The following is a 27,436-nucleotide window of genomic DNA, read 5'->3' as shown; positions in this document are numbered from 1 at the left end:
TCAGGATAGAGGGGCATCTCGGGACAGCGGGGCAGCCCGGGACAGAGGGGCAGCCCGGGACAGAGGGGCAGCCCGGGACAACTCAGGATAGAGGGGCATCTCAGGACAGCTGGGCAGCCCGGGACAGAGGGGCAGCCTGGGACAGAGGGGCAGCCCGGGACCGAAGCAGCCCGGTACTGAGGGGAAGCCCGGTACTGAGGGGAAGCCAGGTACTGAGAGGGAGCCTAGTACTGGAAGGAAGCTCAGTACTGAGAGGAAGCTCAGTACTGAGAGGAAGCTCGGTACTGAAAGGGAGCCCAGTACAGAGAGGGAGCCTAGTACTGAGAGGAAGCTCAGTACTGAGAGGAAGCTCAGGCAGGTAGTAGGCTCCGGTAAATCCTGGCTGGCTGGTGGACCTGGATGATTAAGGTTGTCTGGCCGATCTAGAAGATCTTGGCAGACTGGCACTTCTGGCGGATCCTGGCAGACTGGCACTTCTGGTGGATCCTGGCAGACTGGTGACGCTGGGCCGACTGGCGGCGCTGGGCAGACAGGAGACTCCGGCAGCGCAGGAGAGGAGAAAGGCTCTGGCTGCGCTGAACAGGCGGGAGACTCCAACAGTGCAGGAGAGGAGAAAAGCTCTGGCTGCGCTGAACAGGCGAGGCGCACTGGACGCGCTGGGCCGACTGGGAGCACTGGCGCGCTGGGCAGACAGGAGACTCCGGCAGCGCAGGAGAGGAGAAAGGCTCTGGCTGCGCTGAACAGGCGGGAGACTCCAACAGTGCAGGAGAGGAGAAAAGCACTGGCTGTGCTGAACAGGCGAGGCGCACTGGAGACCTGGTGCGTGGTGCTGGAACTGGTGGTACTGGCGCGAGGACACGCACAGGAAGCCTGGTGCGGGGAGCTGCTACCGGAGGACTGGTGTGTAGAGGTGGCTCTGGATAGACCGGACCGTGCAGGCGCACTGGAGCTCTTGAGCACCGAGCCTGCCCAAGTTTACCTGGCTCGATGCCCACTCTAGCCCGGCCAATAGGAAGGGCTGGTATGTGTCGCAGCTGGCTCTGCACCCGCACTGGAAACACCGTGCGCTCCATAGCATAACACGGTGCCTGCCCGGTCTCTCTAGCCCAACGGTGAGCACAGGGAGTATGCGCAGGTTTCCTACCTGGCATAACTATTCTCCATTTTAGCCCCCCCCAATATTTTTTTGGGGGTGACTTTCCGGTTTCCAACCACGTAGCCGTGCTGCCTCCTCATACATGCGCCTCTCCGCTTTAGCTGCCTCTATTTCCTCTTTGGGACGGCGATATTCTCCCGGCTGCTCCCAGGGTCCTTGACCGTCTAATTCCTCCTCCCATGTCCAAATCTCCAAATGATGCAGTCTCTCCCATTGCAACTGCTCTTCACGATTAACAGGGAGAGTAGGCTCAGGTCTATTCTCTGACTCAGCCACTCTCTCTCTGCGCTTTCCCCCTTTACCTTCGGTTTTCGCTCTGTATAGCAATGCTTTCCTTCTCGATTCCATACGTGTATAGCCCTCTTCGCATTGCTGTAGGGAATCCCAGGCGGGCTCCTGCACTCGCTCTGGGTCGGCCGCCCACCTGTCGATTTCCTCCCACGTAGTATACTCCTTGCTTCTGTTGTCCATAACGTCCTCCTTCAGATCCTGCCAGTTCACACGCTGCTCGGTCTGTGAATGGTGGTGGGTGATTCTGTAATGAACTTCGTCTGTTGTTTGTAGAGAGTCAGACCGAAATGCAGCGTGTAGGTTACTCATGACTTTTAATGAAGAATAATGCGGTACATGAGATAACTGAAAATACGAAAACAACAAACGAGTGAAACTAATTACAGCCTATCTGGTGACTAACACAGAGACAGGTACAATCACCCACGAACTACAACGCGCACTCAGGCTGCCTAAATACGGTTCCCAATCCGAGACAACGAGAATCAGCTGACTCCAATTAGGAATCGCCTCAGGCAGCCAAGCCTAACTAGACACACCCCTAATAATACACACTCCCAATTAATACAAACCCCAATACGAAATACAACATATAAACCCATGTCACACCCTGGCCTACCCAAACAATTAACAAAACACAAGATACAATGACCAAGGCGTGACAGTCAGCTCGGGGGATTCAGTTCAGCAACCTTTTGGTTACTGGCCCAATGCTCTAACCACAAGCTACCAAAAAAACAGGTTCCTTTTGTAATGGAAGGATTTTTATGGAAGGCCAAGTTGAAGCCAGCATTGGATGTTGTTGTCCTCGTAATAACCGCACATGGTTTTACGGCAACAGAGTAGCGCAACACCACTCAATTGAAGTGGCGGGAAAAACAAAAATGGCCAGGCACATCTCTAACAAAAACTGATTCACGGAAACGTATAAGGGACCAGGAGAACTTATACATTGGCTACGCTAATTACAAGGCCTTTTCAAATACCACATTGAGGAAATGTATGATTTTCAGGTAGGCCTTGAAGGTCAAAAAATATAGTTCAAGTAACGTTAGACTACTTCAAGCCCCTTGTAATTGTTTAAAATAGCAAGTTAACTTATTCTGTTGGGGTGAAACCATTTCATTACTCGATCATATTTTGAAGAAGCCCACTAGGCATGGTAATTTGTTGTAAATATAATTCATTTGGGATACCGTAGGATTTTGCGCATTACACAATTGCGCACACTGCACAGTATGACTCGGTGTCCAATCCGAGGCACAAAAACATTACCTTGATGCTTTTTCTGTTAAATCTAACGAGACCATACTGTCAATCAAGCAGAAAACAACAGAAATCAGCATCAATTCGCTAGGGATATTAGATCCAACGTGGATCCAGGCACAACTGTCTTCACCGGTGTAACGAATAAGAAACCAAAGTATTCTGGACATTCCTCCAGAACACCTTTTTTTCCTGCACTTGGACTTTTGTTGCATCGCATGCGCTATGACTATGACAACAGCCAGGGCCGGCATTATGGGCGGGCCTTACACGGAACCCAAACCAGCTGCACGCGTGTGTCATCGTGCATACATTTATTTTGTCCCCCCACACCAAACGCGATCATGACATGCAGGTTAAAATATCAAAACAAACTCTGAACAAATTATATTAATTTGGGGACAGGTCGAAAAGCATTAAACATTTATGGCAATTTAGCTAGTTAGCTTGCACTTGCTAGCTAATTAGCCTATTTAGCCTGCTTGCTGTTGCTAGCTAATTTGTCCTGGGATATAATATTAAGTTGTTATTTTACCTGAAATGCACAAGGTCATCTACTCCACCAATTAATCCAAGCATAAAACTGTCAACCAAATCGTTTCTAGTCATCTCTCTTCCTTCCAGGCTTTTTCTTCTCTTGACATTATATTGCAATTGGCAACTTTCATAAATTAGGTGCATTACCGCCACTGACCTCGTTCATCTTTCAGTCACCCACGTGGTTATAACCAATGAGGAGATGGTACGTGGGTACCTGCTTCTATAAACCAATGAGGAGATGGGAGAGGCAGGACTTGCAGTGCGATCTGCTCAGAAATAGAACTGATTTCTATTTTTTGCCTTTGGCAATGCAGACACTCATTGGCGCACGCGAGCAGTGTGGGTGCAACAATTGAATAACATAGATTTCTACATGTATTTTGCAACGCTCGTGCATGCGACGCGAGCGGTGTGGTTAGCCTGTTAGGGGACCTGGCCACTCTACCGTACTGCCTTGCCCATCCAAAAACATTGAAATAATGGTAATTTAGTTGACCGAGACGAGTGCCGACAGAATAGAGAAAGACGCATCAATTTCAGTTAAAGCATCCGAGTGAGCGAAACAGCGCCCCTCTGTATCAGTATGTGTATGTATCTGATGCTGTTTGGACCAAAAGAGTATGCCATGTCATACTATTTCTGTCCAGACAGCATCAGACACATGTGCTACATATTAGAGGGGCGCTGTTTTGCTCGCTCGGATGCTTTCTCCGGTGTTATAGTTTTAGCAGAGTGGATGAGGTGAAGCGAGAGGGCTCACTCTCGCCTAAGTCTGTCCAGTATAAACCCAAATGCGTTTCTATGGGAATAATATGCAGACCCAAGCTTGTCGCTTGGACAAATATTCCATTGTTTGGGCGGAGACATGAGCATCTCGTCATTATATATTGATCTCTGGTTTCAACCTCTTGCGAATTGGAAAGGAAAGTTGGCGGGAGCACAGTGCAATGTTAGGATGCTGGATAGCCCTAAAGTTAATAGATGATTCGCCAAAATTCTACAATTACTTCTGTCTAAATAAAATCATTCAAAATACTTCCCCAGGGAGCATGACTTAACCTCAGAGGATCATTCGCTTCTTACATTTTTTTTGTGGTGGATTGTTTCAAATCACAAGTGTGTTTGGGAAGTCCGAAATGTGGGAAGTGCACAGCTTTCTGTCCGGAGTTCACCGGCCAGTTCACCAGAGCAGGAAAGTTTGAGGTCACGGCGGAATAGGCTAGTTGATACAATGTTTACTTCTTGAAACTTCTTGATGCACCCATCCCGTTAGCGGGATCATTTTCGTCAACCACCGTTGAATTGCAGAGCGCCAAATTCAAATTAAATCACTAAAAATATTTAATTTTCATGAAATCACGAGTGCAATATAGCAAAACACAGGTTAGCTTGTTGTTAATCCACCTGGCGTGTCAGATTTCAATAAAGCTTTTCTGCGAAAGTATACCAAGCGTTTATCTAAGCACATCTCTCTCAGTATGCAAAATATTACAAACAGCTAGCAGCCAATAAGATTGATCACGAAAGTCAGAAAATAAATAAATTAAATTGCTTACCTTTGATGATCTTCGGATGTTTGCACTCAAAAATATCAAAAATACCTCCATTTGGTTGGCGCGTTATGTTCAGAAATCAACAGGCTCGAGCGGTCACGACATCGCAGACGAAAATTCCAAATAGTATCTGTAATGTTCGTAGAAACATTTCAAACGTTTTTTTATGATCAATCCTCAGGTTGTTTTTACAATATATAATCGATAATATATCAACCGGGAATGTAGCTTCTTCAATAGGAGAGAGAGAAAATGGCTGCTCCAAGCTGTTGCGCATACAAAACGCTGCTGGCACCCAGCCATGTGATCTTTCTCGCTAATTTAAAAAAATAAAAGCCTGAAACTATGTCTAAAGACTGTTCACACCATGGGGAAGCCATAGGAAAAGGAATCTGGTTGATATCCCTTTAAATGGAGCAAAGGCAGGCAATGGAACATGGAGCTTTCAAAATAGAGGCCACTTCCTGGTTTGATTTTCCTCAGGTTTTCGCCTGCAATATCAGTTTTGTTAGACTCACAGACAATATTTTGACAGTTTTGGAAACTTTAGAGTGTTTTCTATCCTAATCTGACAAGTATATGCATTTTCTAGATTCTGATTCTGAGAAATAGACAGTTTAATTTGGGTATGTTTTTCATCCAAAAATCAAAATACTGCCCCCTGCACTCAGGAGGTGTTAACTACAGCGTGAGCTCTTGATACAATGTTGAACTTCATAAGCCATAGCGCAAGTCAAGACAGATAGAAAGGGACAGACAGACGAAGAAGAGATTAATTTGATTGAAAGAACCAACATTTTCATCAGGATATTTTCTACTGTTTTTATTTTGTCGGCTTTAGTCCTATGTATTTTACTTAATGAATGATAGAGTATAGGCCTATAATTTCCATCTCTGAGTTACAGTATATGCTCTCATTTATTTAGCCACCAGCAGACAAACCAGAACACGCCATAGAACTCACCTAGATGAGCTGGATCACAGTCCAGGCCTAAGGGTAAGGGGTGCAGAATTGAGACATGAGCCAACTGAAGGTGAGGCTTCTACCCCACCAAGCTCTCCAGCTCGTGGGCCTAATCCTACCCCGTCAGAGCCAATAGTTACTCATGGGTGGGTCGGCTGTGCAAGCCACAGGACAGGCTTACTCTGTAAGCAAGAGACTGTGTTAACTTGTCCTCTGCTTGTATAAAAAAAAGGAAGATGACAACTGAAGTAAAAATAAAATGTCATGCTTTTTCAAATGTTATGACTTGACTGTTAAGAACTTAATGTTATGACGTTATGTTTGCACTTTCTATTGAAAAGGATGATGTTACGGAGTCTAGTTGATAGGTAATCGACCAGCAGATCACAGTGTATCAATTTGTCCATATGGCAGAGGCTAGGCTATAGCCATAGTTGGATTTTTACATTTTTATCATTTTACTTCAGATTTGTATGAGTAACCACGTGACAATGATTTTGAGAAACGAAAAGATTATTATGGAAATAAAAACTGTTCCACGAAAATGTGCATGTATAAATATTCATAACTGGCATGCAGAGCGGTAGAAATGGTAGGATAAATTGTAAACTGCCCCAAATCTGAAACTCACGAGTTGCCTATGGTCTTTACTATTACACCAATTTAAAAAATGTGTGCAAGTGCGCGCATAGGAGGTCCCGTGAAAAAATGGGCCCGTCTGTGGAAATCAAATTAATGCCTGTCCAACTGATTTTGGGGGGGGGAGTTGTGTGCCAATGAAAACTATTTTACCCCATAACCGGCCGTCATTGTAAATAAGAATTTGTTCCTAACTGACTTGCCTAGGTTAAAGCTTAAGTCAAAAAAAAAAAAACATATAGAGTTATAATAATAATAATAATATATGCCATTTAGCAGAAGCTTTTATCCAAAGCGACTTACAGTCATGTGTGCATACATTCTACGTATGGGTGGTCCCGGGGATCGAACCCACTACCCTGGCGTTACAAGCGCCATGCTCTACCAACTGAGCTACAGAATGAAATGTTATGTAGTTACACTGCATTTTTGAGACCTCTATGCAAAAAAACTGTCCAACAACTATATCCATGATTCTTACAGGGTTCAAGTTAGATGTGTGATTTCAGTGATTAATGCTTAATATATGATATAACAACAATTTACATTGCCATAAATGCATTGACAGAACAGTAATGTTTTTTGACACAGCTATAACAAGTTGCTCGGTGTAGTTAAGCCTCTCTGGTACCTACCTACGTTTATAGAAAGAGCCATATTGATTTTCACTATTCTGGATCCTGAAGTTTGACAGTAACTTTACATACTGTGGAAACACAATACTTTAATTTGATGTGGAAATACAAGATGTAACAATGGACTTCTCTCTCAGCCTGTTCCCAGATCTATTTGTGCTCTTCCCAACTCCCTGACCTCAACCCCCCGTCCTATCCAGGTTCTATTGGGACATTGTGATGCTACTCCTGATGATGTGCAACCTGGTCATCCTCCCCTGGGGCATCACCTTCTTTGAAGACCAGAAAACTTTGCCCTGGATCTCGTTCAACGTCATCTCTGACACCTGCTTCCTGGTCGACCTGGTCCTCAACTTCCGCACGGGCGTCTTAGAGGGAGACGACCAGATCATCCTGGACCCCAAGGTTACATTTCACTCATTTTCAAAACAGCTGGAAACAAAGGGGGATATTGGCAAATGGGAGAACAGTAAGAAGGGTGGACACAGGTATTTCAAATCAAATTTTATTGGTCACATGTTGAGAATACAACAGGTGTAGATTTTTACTTTGAAATGCTTACTTATGAGCCCATTCCCAACAATGCAGAGTTAAAAAATATAATTAATTGCTAAACAAAAAATGAAATAGTAACACAATTAAAACAATAAAGAGGCTATATACAAGGAGTACCAGTGCCAGGTAAAAAGTAGTTGAGATAATACATGTGGATACATAAGGATAAAAGTGGCTAGGCAATCAGGATATTTCATGTAAATTGTCCAGGTAGCCATGTTACTAACTGTTCATTCGTCTTAAGGCTTTTGAGGGTAGAAGCTGTTCAGGTGCCTTTTGGTCCCAGACTTGGCACTCCGGTACTGCTTGCTGTGCGGTATAGCAGAGAGAACAGTCTATGACTTGGGTGGCTGGAGTCTTTGACAATTTTTAGGGCCTTCCTCTGACACTACCTGGTATATAGGTCCTGGATGGTAAGGAGTTCGGCCCCAGTGATGTACTGGGCCGTATGCACTACCCTCTTTAGCTCCTTACAGTCAGATGCCGAGCAGATGCCATACCAAGCGGGGATGCAGCCAGTCAAGATGCTCTCAATGGTGCATCTGAACCCCAGTCTCCGGTGGGGAGTATGTGTGCCTGGCCGGGAGTGTTATTGCTAGTGACAGGCTTTGCTGCATTAGCCTCTCAAGTCCACTGTTATTTTACTACCAATATCTATTTACACCTTGTCTAGAAATTATTATTATATATGTTTTATTATTCATTTTGTAGCTAGGTGAAACCCTTTGCACCGATGCATTTTATTGTATGAAATGTGCTTAACAAATACAGTTTGAGTCAGTAATTTAATGAAGGTCAAATCAATCAGTCTATCAATAATTTAATCATAGGTGATCCGTATGCGTTACCTGAAGACTTGGTTCGTGGTGGACTTCATCTCCTCCATCCCAATGGACTACATCTTCCTGATAGTGGACCTGGAGGCCCAGATGGAGGCTTCGGATGTGTACCGCACGGCCCGTGCTCTCCGTATCGTCCGCTTCACCAAGATCCTCAGCCTGCTGCGCCTGCTGAGACTGTCCCGCTTCATCCGCTACATCCATCAGTGGGAGGAGGTGAGGGAGAGGGGGAAGGATAGAGTTTAATTGTGGACTGTGAGCATATTTCATGTAGGATAAGGCTATATACTTAAACACTGTGTACTTACACACTCACATTGTAAAATCACTCAGTCAAAGATTCACTCATACTCATACTGTCTAGAAATGGATCCAATAGCCATACCTCTCTATTAGCATGAGCTCCAAAAGTATTGGGATAGTGACACATATTTGTTCATTACACTCTGTACTCCGGCACCTGCAGTTGAAATTATTTAACTTAAGGGTATTTTCATTCATATCAGGTGAAATAACAGCACTTGTTGTACATAGTCCCCCCATTTTAGGGGAGAAAAGGTATTGTATAAAATACACAAAAAAATGTCACTGTCCCAATACTTTTGGAGCTCACTGTATTCATGCTAATAGAGAGGTATGGCTATTGGATCAATTGCTAGACAGTATGAGTATGAGTGAATCTTTGACTGAGTGATTTTACAATGTTAGTGTGTATACCAATTAATCTGTGTCCCAAATGGCACCCTGTCACCTTTAAAATGCTCTACTTTTGACCAGAGCCCTATGGGACCTGGTCAAAAGTATTGCACTAATAAGGGAGTAGGGTGCCATTTTGGAGACAACCATTGTTAGTCCTTGCCAGTGTTGACATTCCTCTCTATAACTATAACAAATTTTCTCCCTCTCAGATATTCCACATGACCTATGACCTGGCCAGTGCTGTTGTGCGTATAGTAAACCTGATTGGTATGATGCTACTGCTGTGTCATTGGGACGGCTGCATGCAATTCATGGTGCCCATGTTGCAGGATTTCCCACCAGATTGCTGGGTTACCAAGAACAACATGGTGGTGAGTGAGGACTGGAAGGTGGCGGCAAATTCCCATTGTGGTTTATAACAATAAATAATCATAATACAGTTTATTTTAAGCACCTTTCAAAACACCCAAAGTTAATTTACATAGTTAGCAAGATAATCAGCCAGGTAAGAAAGCAATCAAATTATCCTGCACATTGAATTCATCCTATTCAATATCCCTTTGCTACTTCAGTCTTGCCTCCTCACCCCTTGTTTCTCTCTTTCACAGAATTCCACATGGCATTTACAGTACTCATATGCCTTGTTCATGGCAATGAGTCACATGTTGTGTATAGGATATGGTGCCCAGGCTCCCGAGGGCATGACGGACGTATGGCTGACTATCATGAGTATGATTGTGGGTGCCACCTGCTATGCCATGTTTCTGGGCCATGCCGCCAACCTGGTTCAGTCCATAGACGCCTCCCGACGACAGTATCAAGATAAGGTACCCAGCTCTTTGACTCACATGAGCAGAGTACTTTTACAAATAGATGAGAAAAATATACTCTAGTACATTGTTGTTCTTTCTTGTTGTTCACATAAATCTACATTTTACATCAAATATGTACAGTTTGCTGCCCTCTTTTTAAAATATTGGTCACATACAGTAGTTCAGTTGGTAGAGCATGGCGCTTGTAACGCCAGGGTAGTTGGTTCGATCCCCGGGACCACCCATACGTAGAATGTATGCACACATGACTGTAAGTCCTTTTGGATAAAAGCGTCTGCTAAATGGCATATATTATTATTATTATTATTATTATATTATTAATTAACCTTTATTTAACTAGGCAAGTCAGTTAAGAACACATTCTTATTTACAATGATGGCCTCTTAGCCAGGTCTCCCTTGTAAAAGAGTTCTTCTGACCTCAACAGGACTTACTGGATAAGGTTAAAACAAATTAAACACACCCACTCACAATGTTCTCTGCCTGGAACCCATGTTTTCAGTATAAGCAGGTGGAGCAGTACATGTCGTTCCATAAGCTGCCGGCGGACGTGAGGCAGAGGATCCATGAGTACTATGAGATTCGCTTCCAGGGCAAGATGTTTGACGAAGACAGTATTCTGGGAGAACTCAGCGACCCGCTCAAGGAGGTCTCTTCCATTACACCTCAATCTCTTCTCTGTCTCTCTCTCTCTTTCACTCTCTCTCTGTCTATACCCTTACATACTTGCCATTTCCCCTTTCAAAACAGTTGGAGCAAACATACACTAACGGACAAAAGTTTTAAAACACTTACTCATTCAAGGGTTTTTCTTTATTTTTACTATTATCAAAGGGTGGCTATTTGAAATATAAAATATATTTTGATTTGTTTAACACTTTTTTGGACACTACAATATTCCATATGTGTTATTTCATAGTTTGATGTCTTCACTATTATTCTACAATGTAGAAAATAGTAAAAATAAAGAAAAACCCTTGAATGAGTAGGTGTTCTAAAACTTTTGACCGGTAGTGTAGAAAGACAAAGAAAACTATTTATATTTGCCCAAGATGTGGTCTATCTCTGTTTCACTGTCACAGACTATCTACAGTACTCTTGTACTGTATAGACATTCTGTTCTTAATGATTCCTCTCTTCTCTTCTTTTCTCCATTAGGAAATTGTGAGCTTCAACTGCCGTGGGTTGGTAGCCAACATGCCACTGTTTGCCAATACAGATCCTCATTTTGTAACGGTGATTTTGACCAAGCTGCGTTTTGAGGTCTTTCAGCCTAATGACTTCATCATACGGGAGGGAACACTGGGGCGGAAGATGTACTTTGTCCAACACGGCTGTGTTACCGTGCTCCCCCGCGGAAAAAAAGAGATACAGCTTAGCGATGGAGCCTACTTTGGGGGTGAGCTGTTTGCGAGTTTGGTTTCAAAGCGCTCACCACCAGTGTCTTATACCCTCTTTTCTCATTCACCCCTTTGATTTACTCTTCTCTCAACTCTCTTCCTTTGTCCTCAAGTCATGTTTCTACTCTCCCCTTTCTCTTTCTTCTATCCTTGCCTTCCTCTATATCGCTACTCTTCTTCCCTACTCTTTACTCAATTCTGTTTAATACCCTAGCATCCGAACACTGCGAAACAATCAATGTAACTATTTTATACAGACAACTTTATTGGGAAATATTATTTACGTTAAACATCACATGCATGTTGAGTACATGGGGATAAACTGAATTAAATCTCCTCTCCTCCCTTAGAGATCTGCCTGCTGACCCGTGGACGTCGGACGGCAAGCGTAAGGGCTGATACGTACTGCCGCCTCTACTCCCTGAGTGTGGACAGCTTCAACGAAGTCCTGGAGGAGCACCCGCTGATGAGGAGGGCCTTTGAGAGCGTGGCTGTGGACCGTCTGGACCGGGTACAGGGGCGAGAACCCTTCACAGACTGACTGACACTTATGGGCTCAGAGGAGAGTTGACACAGGCAGCACAGTGGAAACCTATGTGACAAGATGGAGGGCATTCAACTGATAAAAATCTGACAGTCAATGGACATGTTGCTCTTGTTTTTAGTTTGGGAACCTACTTATAGAAAGTTATGCTTCAAATATGTTTATTAAGAAGCATATTACAATGGAAACAAGTGTATAAATATATCAATGAGCTTCCCTTTTTAACAGATAAAATAACAGTAATGTACATCAAAACAAAATATTAAATAAAAATTAATAGTACCCCCCTTGTCACGTTCTCTCCATCGTTCGTATGTGTTTTCCTTGTTTTAGTGTTGGTCAGGACGTGAGCTGGGTGGGCATTCTATGTTGTGTGTCTGGTTTGTCTATTTCTATGTTTGGCCTGATATGGTTTTCAATCAGAGGCAGGTGTTAGTCATTGTCTCTGATTGGGAACCATATTTAGGTAGCCTGTTTTGTGTTGGGTTTTGTGGGTGATTGTTCCTGTCTCTGTGTTTTGCACCAGATAGGGCTGTTTTTTGGTTTTCCACGTTTATTGTTTTGTAGTGTTCATGTTTATCCGTTTTTATTAAACATGAGTCAATATAACCACGCTGCGTTTTGGTCCGACTCTCCTTCAGATGAAGAAAACCATGACAGAATCACCCACCCAACTCGGACCAAGCGGCGTGGTAAACAGCAGCGACGACAGCAGCAGCAGCAGCAGCAACAACAGCGGCCAGCATCACAGGAGGAATGGACATGGGAGGATGTATTGGACGGCAAGGGTTGCTACACCTGGGAGGAGATCCTGGCGGGAAAGGATCGCCTTCCATGGGAACAGGTGGAGGCAGCCGGAGAGAGGAGCTGGCGACGTGAGGAGGCAGCATGGCAGTGCGACAGGTACGAGAGGCAGCCCCAAAACATTTTTTGGGGGGGGCAGATGAGGTGTGGTACTAAGTCAGGTAGCAGACCTGAGCTCACGCCTCGTGCTTATTATAAGCAGCGCATTACTGGTCAGGCACCGTGTTATGCGGTTAAGCGCACGGTGTCGCCAGTGTGTGCCCATAGCCCGGTGCGCTATAGGGCAGCCCCCTGAAAGTGCCATGCGAGTGTGGGCATTGAGCCAGGGCGTATGGTGCCTGCTCAGCGGGTCTGGTCGCCGGTACGCAGTTTTGGTCCAGGTTATCCTGCACCGGCTCTGCGTGATGTGTCTCCGGGGCGCTGGGAGGGTGCAGTGCATCCTCTGCCTGCGCACCGCTCGTGCCGGGCAAATGTGGGAGTGGAGCCTAAGGGAGAGGTGTGTGTAGTAAGCACTAGATCTCCCGTGCTTACCCACAGCCCGGTTCAACCTGTGCCTGCGCTCTGGAGGGTCCGGGCTAGAGTAGTTGTCCAGCCTGGGGAAGTGGTGCCAAGGTTGCGCACCAGAGCTCCAGTGCTCCCCCACAGCCCGGTCCTTCAGGTGCCTCCTAACACCAAGCCTCCTGAAGGTCTCCCCAGCCTGGTGGTTCCTGTGGCAGCCCCACGCACCAGGCTGTCTCTCTGTCTCCTCCCTGCAGGTGGTTCCGCCTCTCCGGCGCTGCTGCCGGAGTCTCCCGCCTCTCCGGCGCTGCTGCCGGAGTCTCCCGCCTCTCCGGCGCTGCTGCCGGAGTCTCCCGCCTGTCCGGCGCTGCTGCCGGAGTCTCCCGCCTGTCCGGCGCTGCTGCCGGAGCCTCCCGCCTTTTCGGCGCTGCTGCCGGAGCCTCCCGCCTTTTCAGCGCAGCCAGAGCCTTCCTCCTCTACAGCGCTGCCGGAGCCTCCCGCCTGTTTAGCGCAGCCAGAGCCTTTCTCCTCTCCAGCGCTGCCGGAGTATCCCGCCAGTTCAGCGCCGCCAGTGCCGCCAGTCTGCCCAGCGCCGCCAGTCTGCCCAGCGCCGCCAGTGCTCCCAGTCTGCCCAGCGTTGCCGGTCTGCCCAGCGTTGCCGGTCTGCCCAGCGTTGCCAGTCTGCCCAGCGTTGCCAGTCTGCCCAGCGTTGCCAGTCTGCCCAGCGTTGCCAGTCTGCCCAGCGTTGCCAGTCTGCCCATCGCCGCCAGTCTGACCAGCGTCGCCAGTCTGCCAGGATCAGTTAGATCCACCAGTCAGCCAGGATCCACCAGTCAGCCAGGATCTGCCAGATCTGCTAGTCGGCCAGGATCTGCCAGTCGGCCAGGATCTGCCAGTCGGCCAGGATCTGCCAGTCGACCAGGATCTGCCAGTCGGCCAGGATCTGCCAGTCGGCCAGGATCTGCCAGTCGGCCAGGATCAGTTAGATCCGCCAGTCTGCCAGGATCCGCCAGTGTGCCAGGATCCGCCAGTGTGCCAGGATCCGCCAGTGTGCCAGGATCCGCCAGTGTGCCAGGATCCGCCAGTCTGCCAGGATCTGCCAGTCAGCCAGGATCCGCCATTCAGCCAGGATCCGCCAGTGTGCCAGCATCCGCCAGGATCCGCCAGTCTGCCAGGATCCGCCAGTCTGCCAGGATCCGCCAGTCTGCCAGGATCCGCCAGTCTGCCAGGATCCGCCAGTCAGCCAGGATCCACCAGAACTGCCAGTTGGCCAGGATCCGCCAGTCAGCCAGGATCTGCCATAACTACCAGTCAGCCAGGATCCGCCAGAACTGCCAGTCAGCCAGGATCCGCCAGTCAGCCAGGATCCGCCAGTCAGCCAGGATCCACCAGAACTGCCAGTCGGCCAGGATCCGCCAGTCGGCCAGGATCCGCCAGTCGGCCAGGATCAGTTAGATCCGCCATTCAGCCAGGATCCGCCAGTCTGCCAGGATCCACCAGTCAGCCAGGATCCGCCAGAAGTGCCAGTCAGCTAGGATCCGCCAGAAGTGCCAGTCAGCCAGGATCCGCCAGTCAGCCAGGATCCGCCAGTCAGCCAGGATCTGCCAGTCAGCCAGGATCTGCCGGAACCACCAGCCAGCCAGGATCTGGTAGATCCATCAACCTGCCTGAGTTTCCTCTCACTCCCGAGCTTCCCCTGGGTCCCGAGCTTCCCCTGGGTCCCGAGCTTCCCCTGGTCCCGAGCTTCCCCTGGGTCCCGAGCTTCCCCTCGGTCCCGAGCTTCCCCTCGGTCCCGAGCTTCCCCTCGGTCCCGAGCTTCCCCTCGGTCCTGAGCTACCTCAGTCCAGTGGGGCCCATTGTTAGGTTTCCTAGGCCAAGGTTAGCGGCGAGGGTCGCCACTCAAGGGACACTAAGGAGGTGGACTAAGACAATTATGGAGTGGGGTCCAGCGCCAGAGCCGCCACCGCGGAGAGATGCTCACCCAGACCCTCCCCTATAGGTTTAGGTTGCGCGTTCGGAGTCCGCACCTTGGGGGGGGTGGGTTCTGTCACGTTCTGTCCATCGTTCGTATGTGTTTTCCTTGTTTTAGTGTTGGTCAGGACGTGAGCTGGGTGGGCATTCTATGTTGTGTGTCTGGTTTGTCTATTTCTATGTTTGGCCTGATATGGTTCGCAATCAGAGGCAGGTGTTAGTCATTGTCTCTGATTGGGAACCATATTTAGGTAGCCTGTTTTGTGTTGGGTTTTGTGGGTGATTGTTCCTGTCTCTGTGTTTTGCACCAGATAGGGCTGTTTTTGGTTTTCCACGTTTATTGTTTTGTAGTGTTCATGTTTATCCGTTTTTATTAAACATGAGTCAATATAACCACGCTGCGTTATGGTCCGACTCTCCTTCACCACATGAAAACCATGACACCCCTCTTCACACCCAGTCCCCCACATACAGTGCATTTGGAGAGTATTTAGACCTCTTGATTTTTTCCACATTTTGTTACATTACAGCCTTATTCTAAAATTGATTAAATAGTTTTTTTCCTCATCAATCTACACAATACCGCATAATGACAAAGAAAAAACAGGGTATTCAGTCCCTATACTCAGAAATTTGTTGAAGCACCTTTGGCAGCGATTACAGCCTCAAGTCTTCTTGGGTATGACGCTACAAGCTTGGCACACTAGAATTTGGGGAATTTCTACCATTCTTCTCTGCAGATCCTCTCAAGCTCTGTCAGGTTGGATGGGGACCATCTCTGCACAGCTATTTTCAGGTCTCTCGAAATATCTTCAATCGGATTCAAGTCCGGGCTCTGGCTGGGCCACTCAACGAAATTCAGAGACTTTTCCCAAAGCCACTCCTGCATTGTCTTGGCTGTGTGCTTAGGGTTGTTGTCCTGTTGGAAGGTGAAGATTTGCCCCAGTCTGAAGTCCTCAGCGTTCTGGAGCAGGATCTCTCTGTACTTTGCTCCATTCATCTTCCCCTCGATCCTGACTAGACTCCCAGTCCCTGCCACTGAAAACAGCAGCATGATGCTGCCACCACCATGCTTCACTGTAGGGATGGTGCCAGATTTCCTCCAGATGTGATGCTTAGCATTCAGGCCAAAGAGTTCAATCTTGGTTTCATCAGACCAGAGAATCTTGTTTCTCATTGTCTGAGAGTCTTTAGGTGCCTTTTGGCAAACTCCAAGCGGGCTGTCATGTGCCATTTACTTAGGAGTGACGTCTTTCTGGTCACTACCATAAAGGCCTGATTGGTGGAGTGCTGCAGAGATGGTTGTCCTTCTGGAAGGTTCTTCCATCTCCACAGAGGAACTCTGGAGCTCTGTCAGAGTGATCATTGGGTTCTTGGTTACCTCCCTGACCAAGGCCCTTCTCCCCCTCTTCAAGCTCTGTCAAGCTGGTTGTTGCCATAGATTTTCAAGCCGATTTAAGTCAAAACTGTAACTAGGCCACTCAAGAACATTCAATGTCATCTTGGTAAGCAATTCCAGTGTATATTTGGCCTTGTGTTTTAGGTAATTGTCCTTGTGAAAGGTGAATTTGTCTCCCAGTGTCTCTTGAAAAGCAGACTGAACCAGGTGTTCCTCTAGGATTTTGCATGTGCTTAGGTCTATTTCGTAAATATTTTTCCTAAAAAACTCCCTAGTCCTTGCCGATGACAAGCATACCCATAGCATGATTCAGCCACCATTGTGCTTGAAAATATGAAGAGTGATACTCAGTGATGTGTTGTGTTAGATTTGCCCCAAACATAACACTTTGTATTCAGGACATGAAGTTAATTTCTTTCCCACGTTTTACTTTATTGCCTTATTGCAACGGGATGCGTGTTTTGGAATATGTGTATTCTATACGGGCTTCTTTCTTTTCACTCTGTCATTTAGGTTAGTATTGTGGAGTAATTACAATGTTTTTGATCCATCCCCAGTTTTCAGCCCAATCATAGCCATTAAACTCTTAACTGTTTTAAAGTCCCCATTGGCCTCATGGTGAAATCCTTGAGCAGTTTCCTTCTTCTCCAGCAACTGAGTTAGGAAGGATGCCTGTATCTTTGCAGTGACTCTGTGTATTGATACACCATCTAAAGTGTAATTAATAACTTCTGTCTGCCTTTTAATTTTTACCCATCTACCAATAGGTGCCCTTCTTTGCAAGACATTGGAAAACCTCAATGGTCTTTCTGGTGGAATCTGTGTTTGAAATTAATTGCTTGACTCAGGGACCTTACATATAATTGTATGTGTGGGGTACAGAGATGTGGTAGTCATTCAAAAATAATGTTAAACACACAGTGAGTCCATGCAACTTATTATGTGACTTGTTAAGCAAATTGTTACTACTGAACTTATTTAGGCTTGCCATAACAAAGGGGTTGAATACTTATTGACACAAGACATTTCAGCTTTTCTTTTTTAATGAATTTGGAGAAAAAAAATCATAAAATGTAATTAAACTTTGACATTATGGGGTATTGTGTGTAGGCCAGTGACACAAAATTGCAATTGAATCCATTTTAAATATAGTCTGTAACACAACAAAATGTGGAAAAAGTCAAGTAGTGTGAATACTGGCCTTCCGGGTGGCGCAGTGGTTAAGGGTGCTGTACTGCAGCACCAGCTGTGCCATCAGAGTCCCTGGGTTCGCGCCCAGGCTCTGTCGTAACCGGCCGCGACCGGGAGGTCCGTGGGGTGACGCACAATTGGCCTAGCGTCGCCCGGGTTAGGGGAGGGCTTGGTTGGTAGGGGTGTCCTTGTCTCATCGCGCACCAGCGACTACTGTGGCGGGCTGGGCGCAGTGTGCGCTAACCAAGGTGGCCAGGTGCACGGTGTTTCCTCCGACACATTGGTGCGGCTGGCTTCCGTGTTGGATGCGCGCTGTGTTAAGAAGCAGTGTGGCTTGGTTCGGTTGTGTATTGGAGGACGCATGACTTTCAACCTTCGTCTCTCCCGAGCCCGTACGGGAGTTGTAGCGATGAGACAAGGTAGTAGCTACTACAACAATTGGATACCACGAAAAAGGGCTAAAAGAAAATACTTGAATACTTTCTGAAGGCACTGTACATGTAATGTTACTTAGCAATGTTACTTCATCTCACGATGCCAGAGATAGCTAGTAGTGGCTAGTAGTTTTCGGCATTAGGTTAGTGAGGACATTTGCGATAATGCTGTTTAATATTTTACCTTTTGTAACCCCTTAAATTAGGCTTTACCAATGCTCAACATAAATATAACATGTAAAGTGTTGGTCCCATGTTTCATGAGCTGAAATAAAAAACTAAAAGATTATTTATCAAAAATGTTGTGCACAAATTTATGTATATCCTTGTTAGTGAGTTTCTTCTTTGCCAAAATTATCCATCCAACTGACAGGTGTTGCATATCAAGATGCTGATTAAACAGCATGAGCATTACACAGGTTCACCTTGTGCTGTGGACAATAAAAGGAGACTCTAAAATGTGCAGTTTTATAACACAACACAATGCCACATATGTCTCAAGTTTTGAGTGTGTATTGGCATACTGACAGCAGGAATATAGCCCTTCGTACATCAGCTGATATCTCAAAGTGCTGTACAGAAACCCAGCCTAAAACCCCAAACAGCAAGCAATGCAGGTGTAGAAGCACGGTGGCGAGGAAAAACTCCCTAGAAAGGCCAAAACCTAGGAAGAAACCTAGAGAGGAACCAGGCTATGTGGGGTGGCCAGTCCTCTTCTGGCTGTGCCGGGTGGAGATTATAACAGAACATGGCCAAGATATTCAAATGTTCATAAATGACCAGCATGGTCCAATAATAATAAGGCAGAACAGTTGAAATTGAAGCAGCAGCACAGCCAAGTGGACTGGGGACAGCAAGGAGTCATCATGTCAGGTAGTCCTGAGGCATGGTCCTAGGGCTCAGGTCCTCCGTGAGAGAGAAAGAAAGAGAGAATTAGAGAGAGCACACTTAAATTCACACAGGACACCGAATAGGACAGGAGAAGTACTCCAGATATAACAAACTGACCCTAGCCCCCCGACACATAAACTACTGCAGCATAAATACTGGAGGCTGAAATTATCAATTTATTTCTCATTAGCTGAAGGAGATGATGCTTTATTTGATTGTATATTATGTGTATTATGGCACATGTAAATACAATTTATTTAGCTCTTATGCGAAAAAAATGGCACTTATGAATTGAAAAAGGACATTGCTAATGACCGATATGTTGACAGACAGAGACAGATAGACACAAAATGAAGGTGCCTCGTTGAATAAAACATGAGGGGGTGATATACACTCAGTGGCCAGTTTATTTGGTTTGCCGTTCACAAAAATGGTTCACTCCTACAGACAGTGAGTCACGTGGTCATGGATTGCTATATAAAGCAGGCAGACGGGCATTGAGGCATTCAGTTACTGTTTGATTGAACAAAAATAGTGACCTAAGCAACTTTGAGCATGATTTGATCGTCGAAGCCAGGCGCACCAGTTTCAGTATCTCAGAAACGGGCTTTTCACGCACAACAGTGTCTAGGGTTTACCGAGAATGTTGCGACAAACAACAAATATCCAGTCAGCAACAGTCCTGTGGGCAAAAACCGCTTTATGATGAGAGAGGTCAAAGGAAAATGAAAAGAATCTAACAGGCGGGGCATAAACAGGCAAATAATGGCACAGTATAACAGTGGTGTGTTCAATCTAATACTTACAACTCGTATTAAGTTAAGATATTATACTGAATGAAATTAATCAGACTCAGAGGTAAACTTCATGTCTTTACTCCATCACTATCTGTGTAATCCCCACATTACTTTACTGACGTGGTGACGTCCTATCTCAGTATGTCATGTCAATACACAACATCCCTCCTTTACATGGATATGAACGTCAATGTCACAACAGCACTTATTCTTTACCTGTATATAGCAACCTTTATCTTATCAATAAACAACTGAAATCTGTTCAATGTCTTATTATTTCTGTTCTCCTAATGGACTTCCCTTTCTTTTGTGACAAAACATTTTTCACATTTTCTTTTTCACAAAATAACTCAAATATTCAGAGTCTTGGCATCAGGATAATTATTTAATGACAAAGTCTGTTAACTTCTGTGGCAGTTGAATTTGTCTGTGAGGCCTGACTGGCATGGGTGTCTGGTCTTTGTAGTGATCCCTCACAGATGGTCTCTGGTTTGGATTCTATGTACTGTCTCAGATTAGTTGTCCTTAGATTGTGGATCCGGCTCCTCAATTATATACCTCTTCACAAATGTTGTATTCCTTAAATACCTGGCTCCAGTTTGAGATTGAACAACCACATTGTTTCCCTCTTTATTGATCACCATGTGTGGTATCTTGTTGAAAGTTGTTGTGAACTTGTCTGTTTTGTCCTGTTGTAGGAGAACCTGATCTCTGATGACCACATCAGAGTGTTTGGCTCTGCGACGGTTGTCTGCATAGATTTAGGACTTTCCTTTCTGCTCGGCATCATAGTCCCGTGTCTCCAGGTAACTCCGTGGTGTAGCTATATCTGGGAGCTTTCCCCTCATTTTCCTTTTGAAAGGGAGCTCAGCTGGGCTCCTGCCCGTGGTAGAGTGATCAGTGGATCTATATACTGTCACGTACTTGCGTAGCTCCCGCTTTCAGTCCAGCCCCTCAGCTTGTGCAATGCGAATCCATTTCATGAGGGAAGCATTTTGCCACTCCACTTCACCATTGCCTGTGCCCATTTTTGCATTGTTTTTACCTGCTGTAACCCATTTTCCTGGCAGAAGTTCTGGAATTGCGATTATATGTACTGTGGGCCACAATCAGACCGGATTGTTAGTGGTAGACCATGACGACTGAAAATAGTCTCCAATCACCTTTTCTGTTGTAGTTGCATGATATCATATTCATACTATCTGCTGTAGTAGTCTACAACTACTAGTATTGAGTGTACTGTTGGTAGTGGACCCAATAGGTCAGTGGCAACGTCCTGCCACGGCCCATCAGGTAGCGCTGTGGGTCTCAGCAGTTTTGGCACATCTGGTCGTGGTACAATCTGACAACCATGGCATGACTTGAAGTGTCTCTTTGCAGCCTTGTCCATGCATGGCCACCATACCTTACTCCTGAGGTTCAATGCTCACTGATTTTGCTTTCCGATGCACAACAGAGCAATACAATTCCACCTCTGGTCACTCTCACAGACTCCACAGCACACAATGCATTCTTCACCATTTTGTAAACATAGAACGGATTCCCAACGTACATCTCCTTATCCCTAAACCCTACTCCCACTACAAACTGAGAAGTTGGAGTGTGAGCCTTCTGCTTACTAAACTGCATTTCAACTGACACTTTGGCTATCTTACTCCGACGTTTAGCGACAGTCATCCATCCAGAATTCTCATTCTCACTCCTCTCACTGGTAGATGCATCAGACTCAATCTTGACATCTGCCATTTCCCATGCATTCCTACAACCAACAATAGTCTGGTTAGTGCTGATCGCCCAATCCCATAGGCCCAACATGTCATCTTCCTATCATACATTTTGTGTGGGTGGGGTTTAAGGATCACAAGTGCTGGTCCTCTAGTACCGCTAAAGTGAATTTTCTGCATTCATCCCAAAACCCTGTTCTTTCCCCATTTATTTCCCTATAGGAACGGCTGAATGAACCTGAGGTAACTCATTTTTGGATGTTAGAAAAGTTTCAAATACCTTGCAATTGCGGCACCCGGACCATTTCCGAGGCGGACTGTTTCCGGGCGAGAGGTATTAGCTTCCGCTCATGAGGCGAAATGCTACAATTGTGGTGGCGAGCATGCGCCAGAATTCATGAAGTGCTCTGTTAGGGTGATGGAGACCGAGGTGGCAAGAATACGGGCATGTCGCCTATCTGGAGGTGGTGAGAAGAGTGGAAGAAGGGAGTAACATTGAAGAAACCATGGTAGTTGGATTAGAGACATCACTAAATATTACTCGCCAACAGGATCCTGACATAAAAGGGTGGACGTTGTATTATTTATTGCATTGGTTATAAAGTGCACAGCGATGAAATCAGAGAAAATAGGCATTGTTGTGAGTGCAGCTGAAGGTTTTTTGGGACTCAGGGATTTTACAGCAGAGGTATTACAAGGAATCCCGTCGATGAATGTTGTGTCCATACAGGCACCTGGGCCTGTGTAGGGATGTGATTTGGATTATCACTGAAGGAGTGGGGTGGGGATGTTTTGTATTTATTTGATTTTTGTATTGTATAAGATGTTTATTTTTATATTTCGTTCACTACCCATAGAGTAGGTGGTAGCAGTACACCAATAGGTGTAGACTGCCATGAAACCTTAAAGAAGAATAAAAAGCTAAAGAATGGGAAATGTAGCTGTTCAATGTAAAGGAAGGAAAATATGTGCCAAGTGTTGGAGGCGAACATGATTACGGTGAATGTGGGAGCAATGTGAAGGTTACGTGTTGTAAATGTGGGGGACATATGGTGTGGTAGAAGTTAGTAGGGATTTTTTAAAAACATTTTTTTCATGGTAGTACAGAATTGGACAGATCCTGAGTGATCGTACAGATCATGAGTGATCGTAGGTGGCGGCATGCACTTAAACGATTGTTTGCGGACCGCCAAGCTATTACAGAAGAAGAATCTGCTGCTGCTGCTTCTGCTCATTATTTTGTAGGGAGGTAAAGAAGCACATCAAGACGAAGCTGTGGGATGCACTGTTGAGCGCCACATCCCAAGGGGTTTGTGCTGATTGTATGGAGATTGTGACAGCCTGTTAAATGGCGTACCTTGAGAAGGCAAGAACAAGATGTATGTCAGGAGAAGTGCCGTATTATCATGTATGAGCTTTTGTACCAAATACATTACGTTGTTACAGGTGTCAAGCTTATAGGGATGTGGCAGCAGTGTGTAGGAGGGACGTTCCTAGGTGTGAGAAGTGTGCAGAAGGGCATGAGACAAAGGAATGTGTAGCATTGGGGAAAGTAGTGGAACGTGTTAATTGTAGGGGTGCCCATGGGGCTGGGGTTCAGAAATGTCCCGTGCGAGAGAGACAGGTTGAGGTTTCCAGGGTCAGAGTAGAGCAGAAGTTGTCATATGCTGAGGCAGTGAAGACAGTAGAGGAAGATGGGTCAAGGGGGAGGGATCCTGAGAGGAGTGGTGTGAGTGGTAGATCTGTACCAGTACAGAGGGATAGGCCATCAAGTGAATGTGTTTCAGTAAGATTGGATTTTTAGCATTTATAGTTATAGTTATCAATTGTACTGCAGTGATGGAATGTAAGTCACAGAACATTTAAGTTGTGGTGGTAGTTGCAGAGAGGTATTTGGGTGTACGAGATTTGACATCAAGAGTTACAGGGTGTGTGTTAAGTGGTGATGTCCCATCCTTTCCTCGGGGCTGCAGGTAGGCTAGTGGTTAGAGTGTTGGGCCAACACACTTTTCATGGCATGGAAAAGTTGCTTGATCAAATCCCTGAGCTGACAAGGTAAAAATATGTTGTTCTACACCTGAACAAGGCAGTTAACCCACTGTTCCTAGGCTGTAATTGTAAAAAAGAATGTATTCCTAACCGACTTGCCTGGTTAAATTGAAAACAAATAAAATTTTAATTCAGGATGATGAGGTAGGAATACATGCATTTAATTAGTACAGTAGGGTGGTGTAAATTGTATTTGATATAATTTTGACATTTGTGAGCGTAGTGTTAGAGGGTATGGTATTTATTTGTTACATTTTATCTATCAAGCCAAGTGTAAATTAGGGAGTTGTACTCCAGTCTGGTAGGTGGCGGTAATGCAACAAATTGGATGCCTCATAGAAACCTCATAGAAAAGAAGAACGTAATTTTGTAACACAGGTTCGGGATTCAACACCAAGGTACGAAGACCACTTTTGCAACAAAAAACATTGGTGATTTTGTTATTTTCATAGCTACATTATTATATCATCCAAAACGTAACAAAAATAATACGATTATTTTGAGACTTGGAGCAGTTTTATGCATCAGAAGTCGATTGTCGTAGCCTGTTTAGCATGCTAGCTAGCTACTGTAACGTTAGCTATCACAAAGTGGAGGTCATGGTGGGACGTTTGCAGGTCCTGGTAGTGCTGTGCCAGGGGAAATGTGTTTGGCTTTTAGCTAGATATTTGACGATGTCTCCTTACACACCTTTGAACATTTGGCCTGTGAAAGGTTACAATTTCAGTGCTATGCATCCTTATCTAACTAACACATCTGATTAGCTAGCTAAGTTAATGTATTGAGTTGACAATGACAACAGTATTCTTTGTTCAGTGGCGACGAAAAGAGTTGCCTGACATAAGCAATCGGTATGCTTCCTTGGCATGGATTTTATGATGGACATGGATGCTAATTCATGTAACGGCGCCTAATGTTTTTGTGTTGTATTTGGGTCGTGTCACATTGCCATTGGGTTTTGTAATGTTGTTGCTTGAGCTTTTGTAATGGGGATGGAACTGAAGCCTGCCCTGGATGTTGACCAATGAATATAATTGTATTGTGGCTACATTTCAAATGATTTGAACTATCGACTTGACTGCTTCCTGTCCTGCAACCAGGTATCAGGATGCTGTCCCTGTCCCGGTTGGCTTTGGTCATGAGCTGCGGCTCTGGGCCGGCCCAGTTGCTGTCTGTCAAGGCAGAGTGACGTCCATCACACGATTTAACAGCACAACTGTTGAGGTATCCTTCCACAAGCTGTGTAAAGTGCAAACTTGACAGTTCCAGACTATTGGTAGCAAATATTCTATATTGTATTTAGACTATTAGGCATAATGTTTTGCAATCTCTTTTAGGCACCACCAAAAAAGACAACATTTGGACCCCTGGCTGACCAGGATAGAATTTTCACCAACCTGTATGGCCGACATGACTGGAGGTACCATTACAAACTGTTCTCTATACACAATAACACTCTACACAATGTCAGAAATGCTGGCCTTTGGGTTATGAGAGCTTGGACCATCATTTTTCATCTGTACAATTATATAACATTCCATGCATATTACTTAATCAATCAGTCGTATAGTATTCTTAGGAATTGGGTGTCATATTATTTCTCTCTCCCTATGTCGCTCCAGGCTAAAGGGAGCTCAAAGTCGTGGTGACTGGTACAAGACCAAGGAGATCCTGCTGAAGGGAGTGGACTGGATCCTCAACGAGATCAAAGTTTCAGGGCTGCGGGGGAGAGGTGGAGCAGGGTTCCCCACCGGCATGAAGTGGGGCTTCATGAACAAGCCCAGTGATGGCAGGTCAATGGTACTGCATATGTTGCTCATGTGATGCTCCGTTGTGACGTTTCCCCTAGGTACTGATCTAGGATCAGGTTTCCCTCCCCCAATACTAATCTTAACCATTAGTGGGGAGAATGCTAAGCTTACCCAAAATAGAATCCAGGTGCAACTTTACCCTACACCCCCATTTGACACTGCCAACTTTGACCTGAGCAAGGAATCTAAAACTCCTATCCCCCCTTCATCTGATCCTTAGACCAAAGTACCTGGTGGTGAATGCCGATGAAGGAGAGCCTGGCACCTGTAAGGATAGGGAGATCATGCGTAACGACCCACACAAGCTGGTGGAGGGCTGCCTGGTGGCCGGGAGGGCCATGGGAGCCCGCGCTGCCTACATTTACATCAGGGGAGAGTTCTACAATGAGTCCTCCAACCTGCAGGTGAGAGCGTGGACTGCATGAAAAGGGAAAACAAATTCATAACTACAATGGTTTAGAGGTTGATCTCTAAATCTAAACAGTTATGCTTACTCTTCTTAGATGTGGCACACTTTTTCACCTTTTCCAATGTTCCTAGTACGTTCAACACATATATGGTTCCTTTTAAGGTAATTGATTTTGATTTTGAATGATGTCTTCTTTGATCTTGGCCATCTCCACCCGGCACAGCCAGAAGAGGACTGGCCTCTCTCGGTTTCTTCCTAGATTCTGGCCTTTCTAGGGAGTTTTTCCTAGCCACCATGTTTCTACACCTGCATTGCTTGCTGTTTGGGTTTTAGACTGGGTTTCTGTACAGCACTTTGAGATATCAGCTGATGTAAGAAGGGCTTTATAAATACATTTGATTTGATCCTGGTTTTGACCTCAGGTGGCCATCAACGAGGCCTATGCAGCTGGTCTGATTGGGAAGAACTCCTGCGGCTCTGGCTACGACTTTGATGTGTTTGTGATGCGTGGGGCTGGTGCCTACATCTGTGGAGAGGAGACTGCACTCATCGAGTCCCTTGAGGGCAAGCAGGGGAAGCCCCGCCTGAAGCCCCCATTCCCTGCTGACGTTGGTGAGTTTCTGAGGTGGAGAGGAAGATGGATCCCCCCATGATGTAGTAATACCAGAATATGGAACTAATCATGGCATGGCAAAGATATCTTTTTGATGATAATAGGTCAATTTAGAGGTTCAACAGAACACCCTCTACATCAATAACATCCAAATATCCTTTAACTTTTCTGCTAAAAGTTTAGTTCTAAACTGGTTGACCATTTTGTTCCCTCCAAGGTGTGTTTGGTTGCCCAACAACTGTCGCCAACGTTGAAACGGTAGCCGTGGCGCCCACTATTTGTCACCGTGGTGGCACGTGGTTCCTAGGCTTTGGCAGAGAGAGGAATTCAGGCACAAAGCTCTTCAACATCTCAGGTCATGTCAACACCCCCTGCACAGTGGAGGAGGAGATGTCTAATTCCTCTCAAGGACCTCATCGAGAGACACGCAGGTACGTCCTTACCGTACACCACGTGAGCATTTAAAACTGAGCTGCACCTCTCTTCCCAATGTATAATAACCACCTCACCATTGTTGCTACAGTTAGCAAACATATCAGTTCAAAGAAATCCAATATATGTACTGTATGTTGTCTTAAATTAGTAATAAAGCAATCCAGAGGATTTTAACATTATCAGGTGGTTTTGTATCAAAGCCCTCAATCAGGTTTCCTAGTAAACGCTAATGCCACAACAGACCTTTCTCAGTATTAAGGTACAGTATATATATCGTACTTGCTCATTAACACACATGTGCAGCCTCAATTCAACTGACCAAAGTGAATGTCTCTCTCTCAGGTGGTGTGCGCGGTGGCTGGGGCAATCTGTGTGTGATCCCTGGAGGCTCTTCCACACCCCTCATCCCCGTTCAGTGTGTGACACCGTGCTGATGGACTTTGACGGCCTGGTCCAGGCTCAGACTGGCCTTGGCACTGGACAAATCTGTAAACTC

General features: G+C 45.6%; 1 protein-coding gene and 1 pseudogene across 1 annotated transcript in view; both read left to right on the top strand.

Moving 5' to 3' along the window:
• The window catches only part of LOC124028298 (potassium/sodium hyperpolarization-activated cyclic nucleotide-gated channel 2-like), a 17,605-nt gene extending 5,409 nt beyond the window's left edge, over positions 1-12,196 (top strand). Inside the window, exons 3-9 of the mRNA XM_046340400.1 lie at positions 7,245-7,449; positions 8,430-8,654; positions 9,347-9,508; positions 9,746-9,964; positions 10,473-10,619; positions 11,129-11,369; positions 11,721-12,196. Of these exons, the coding sequence (XP_046196356.1) occupies positions 7,245-7,449; positions 8,430-8,654; positions 9,347-9,508; positions 9,746-9,964; positions 10,473-10,619; positions 11,129-11,369; positions 11,721-11,911 (1,390 nt within the window). The 3' untranslated portion in view covers positions 11,912-12,196. The remainder of the gene's footprint in view (positions 1-7,244; positions 7,450-8,429; positions 8,655-9,346; positions 9,509-9,745; positions 9,965-10,472; positions 10,620-11,128; positions 11,370-11,720) is intronic.
• Positions 11,975-27,428, top strand: LOC124028297 (annotated as a pseudogene).
• Positions 27,429-27,436: the final 8 nt, after the last annotated feature.

Source organism: Oncorhynchus gorbuscha, unplaced genomic scaffold (genome assembly GCF_021184085.1).
Source record: "Oncorhynchus gorbuscha isolate QuinsamMale2020 ecotype Even-year unplaced genomic scaffold, OgorEven_v1.0 Un_scaffold_3986, whole genome shotgun sequence".
Classification (NCBI taxonomy): domain Eukaryota; kingdom Metazoa; phylum Chordata; class Actinopteri; order Salmoniformes; family Salmonidae; genus Oncorhynchus; species Oncorhynchus gorbuscha.
This window is presented reverse-complemented; position numbering and strand designations above follow the sequence as displayed.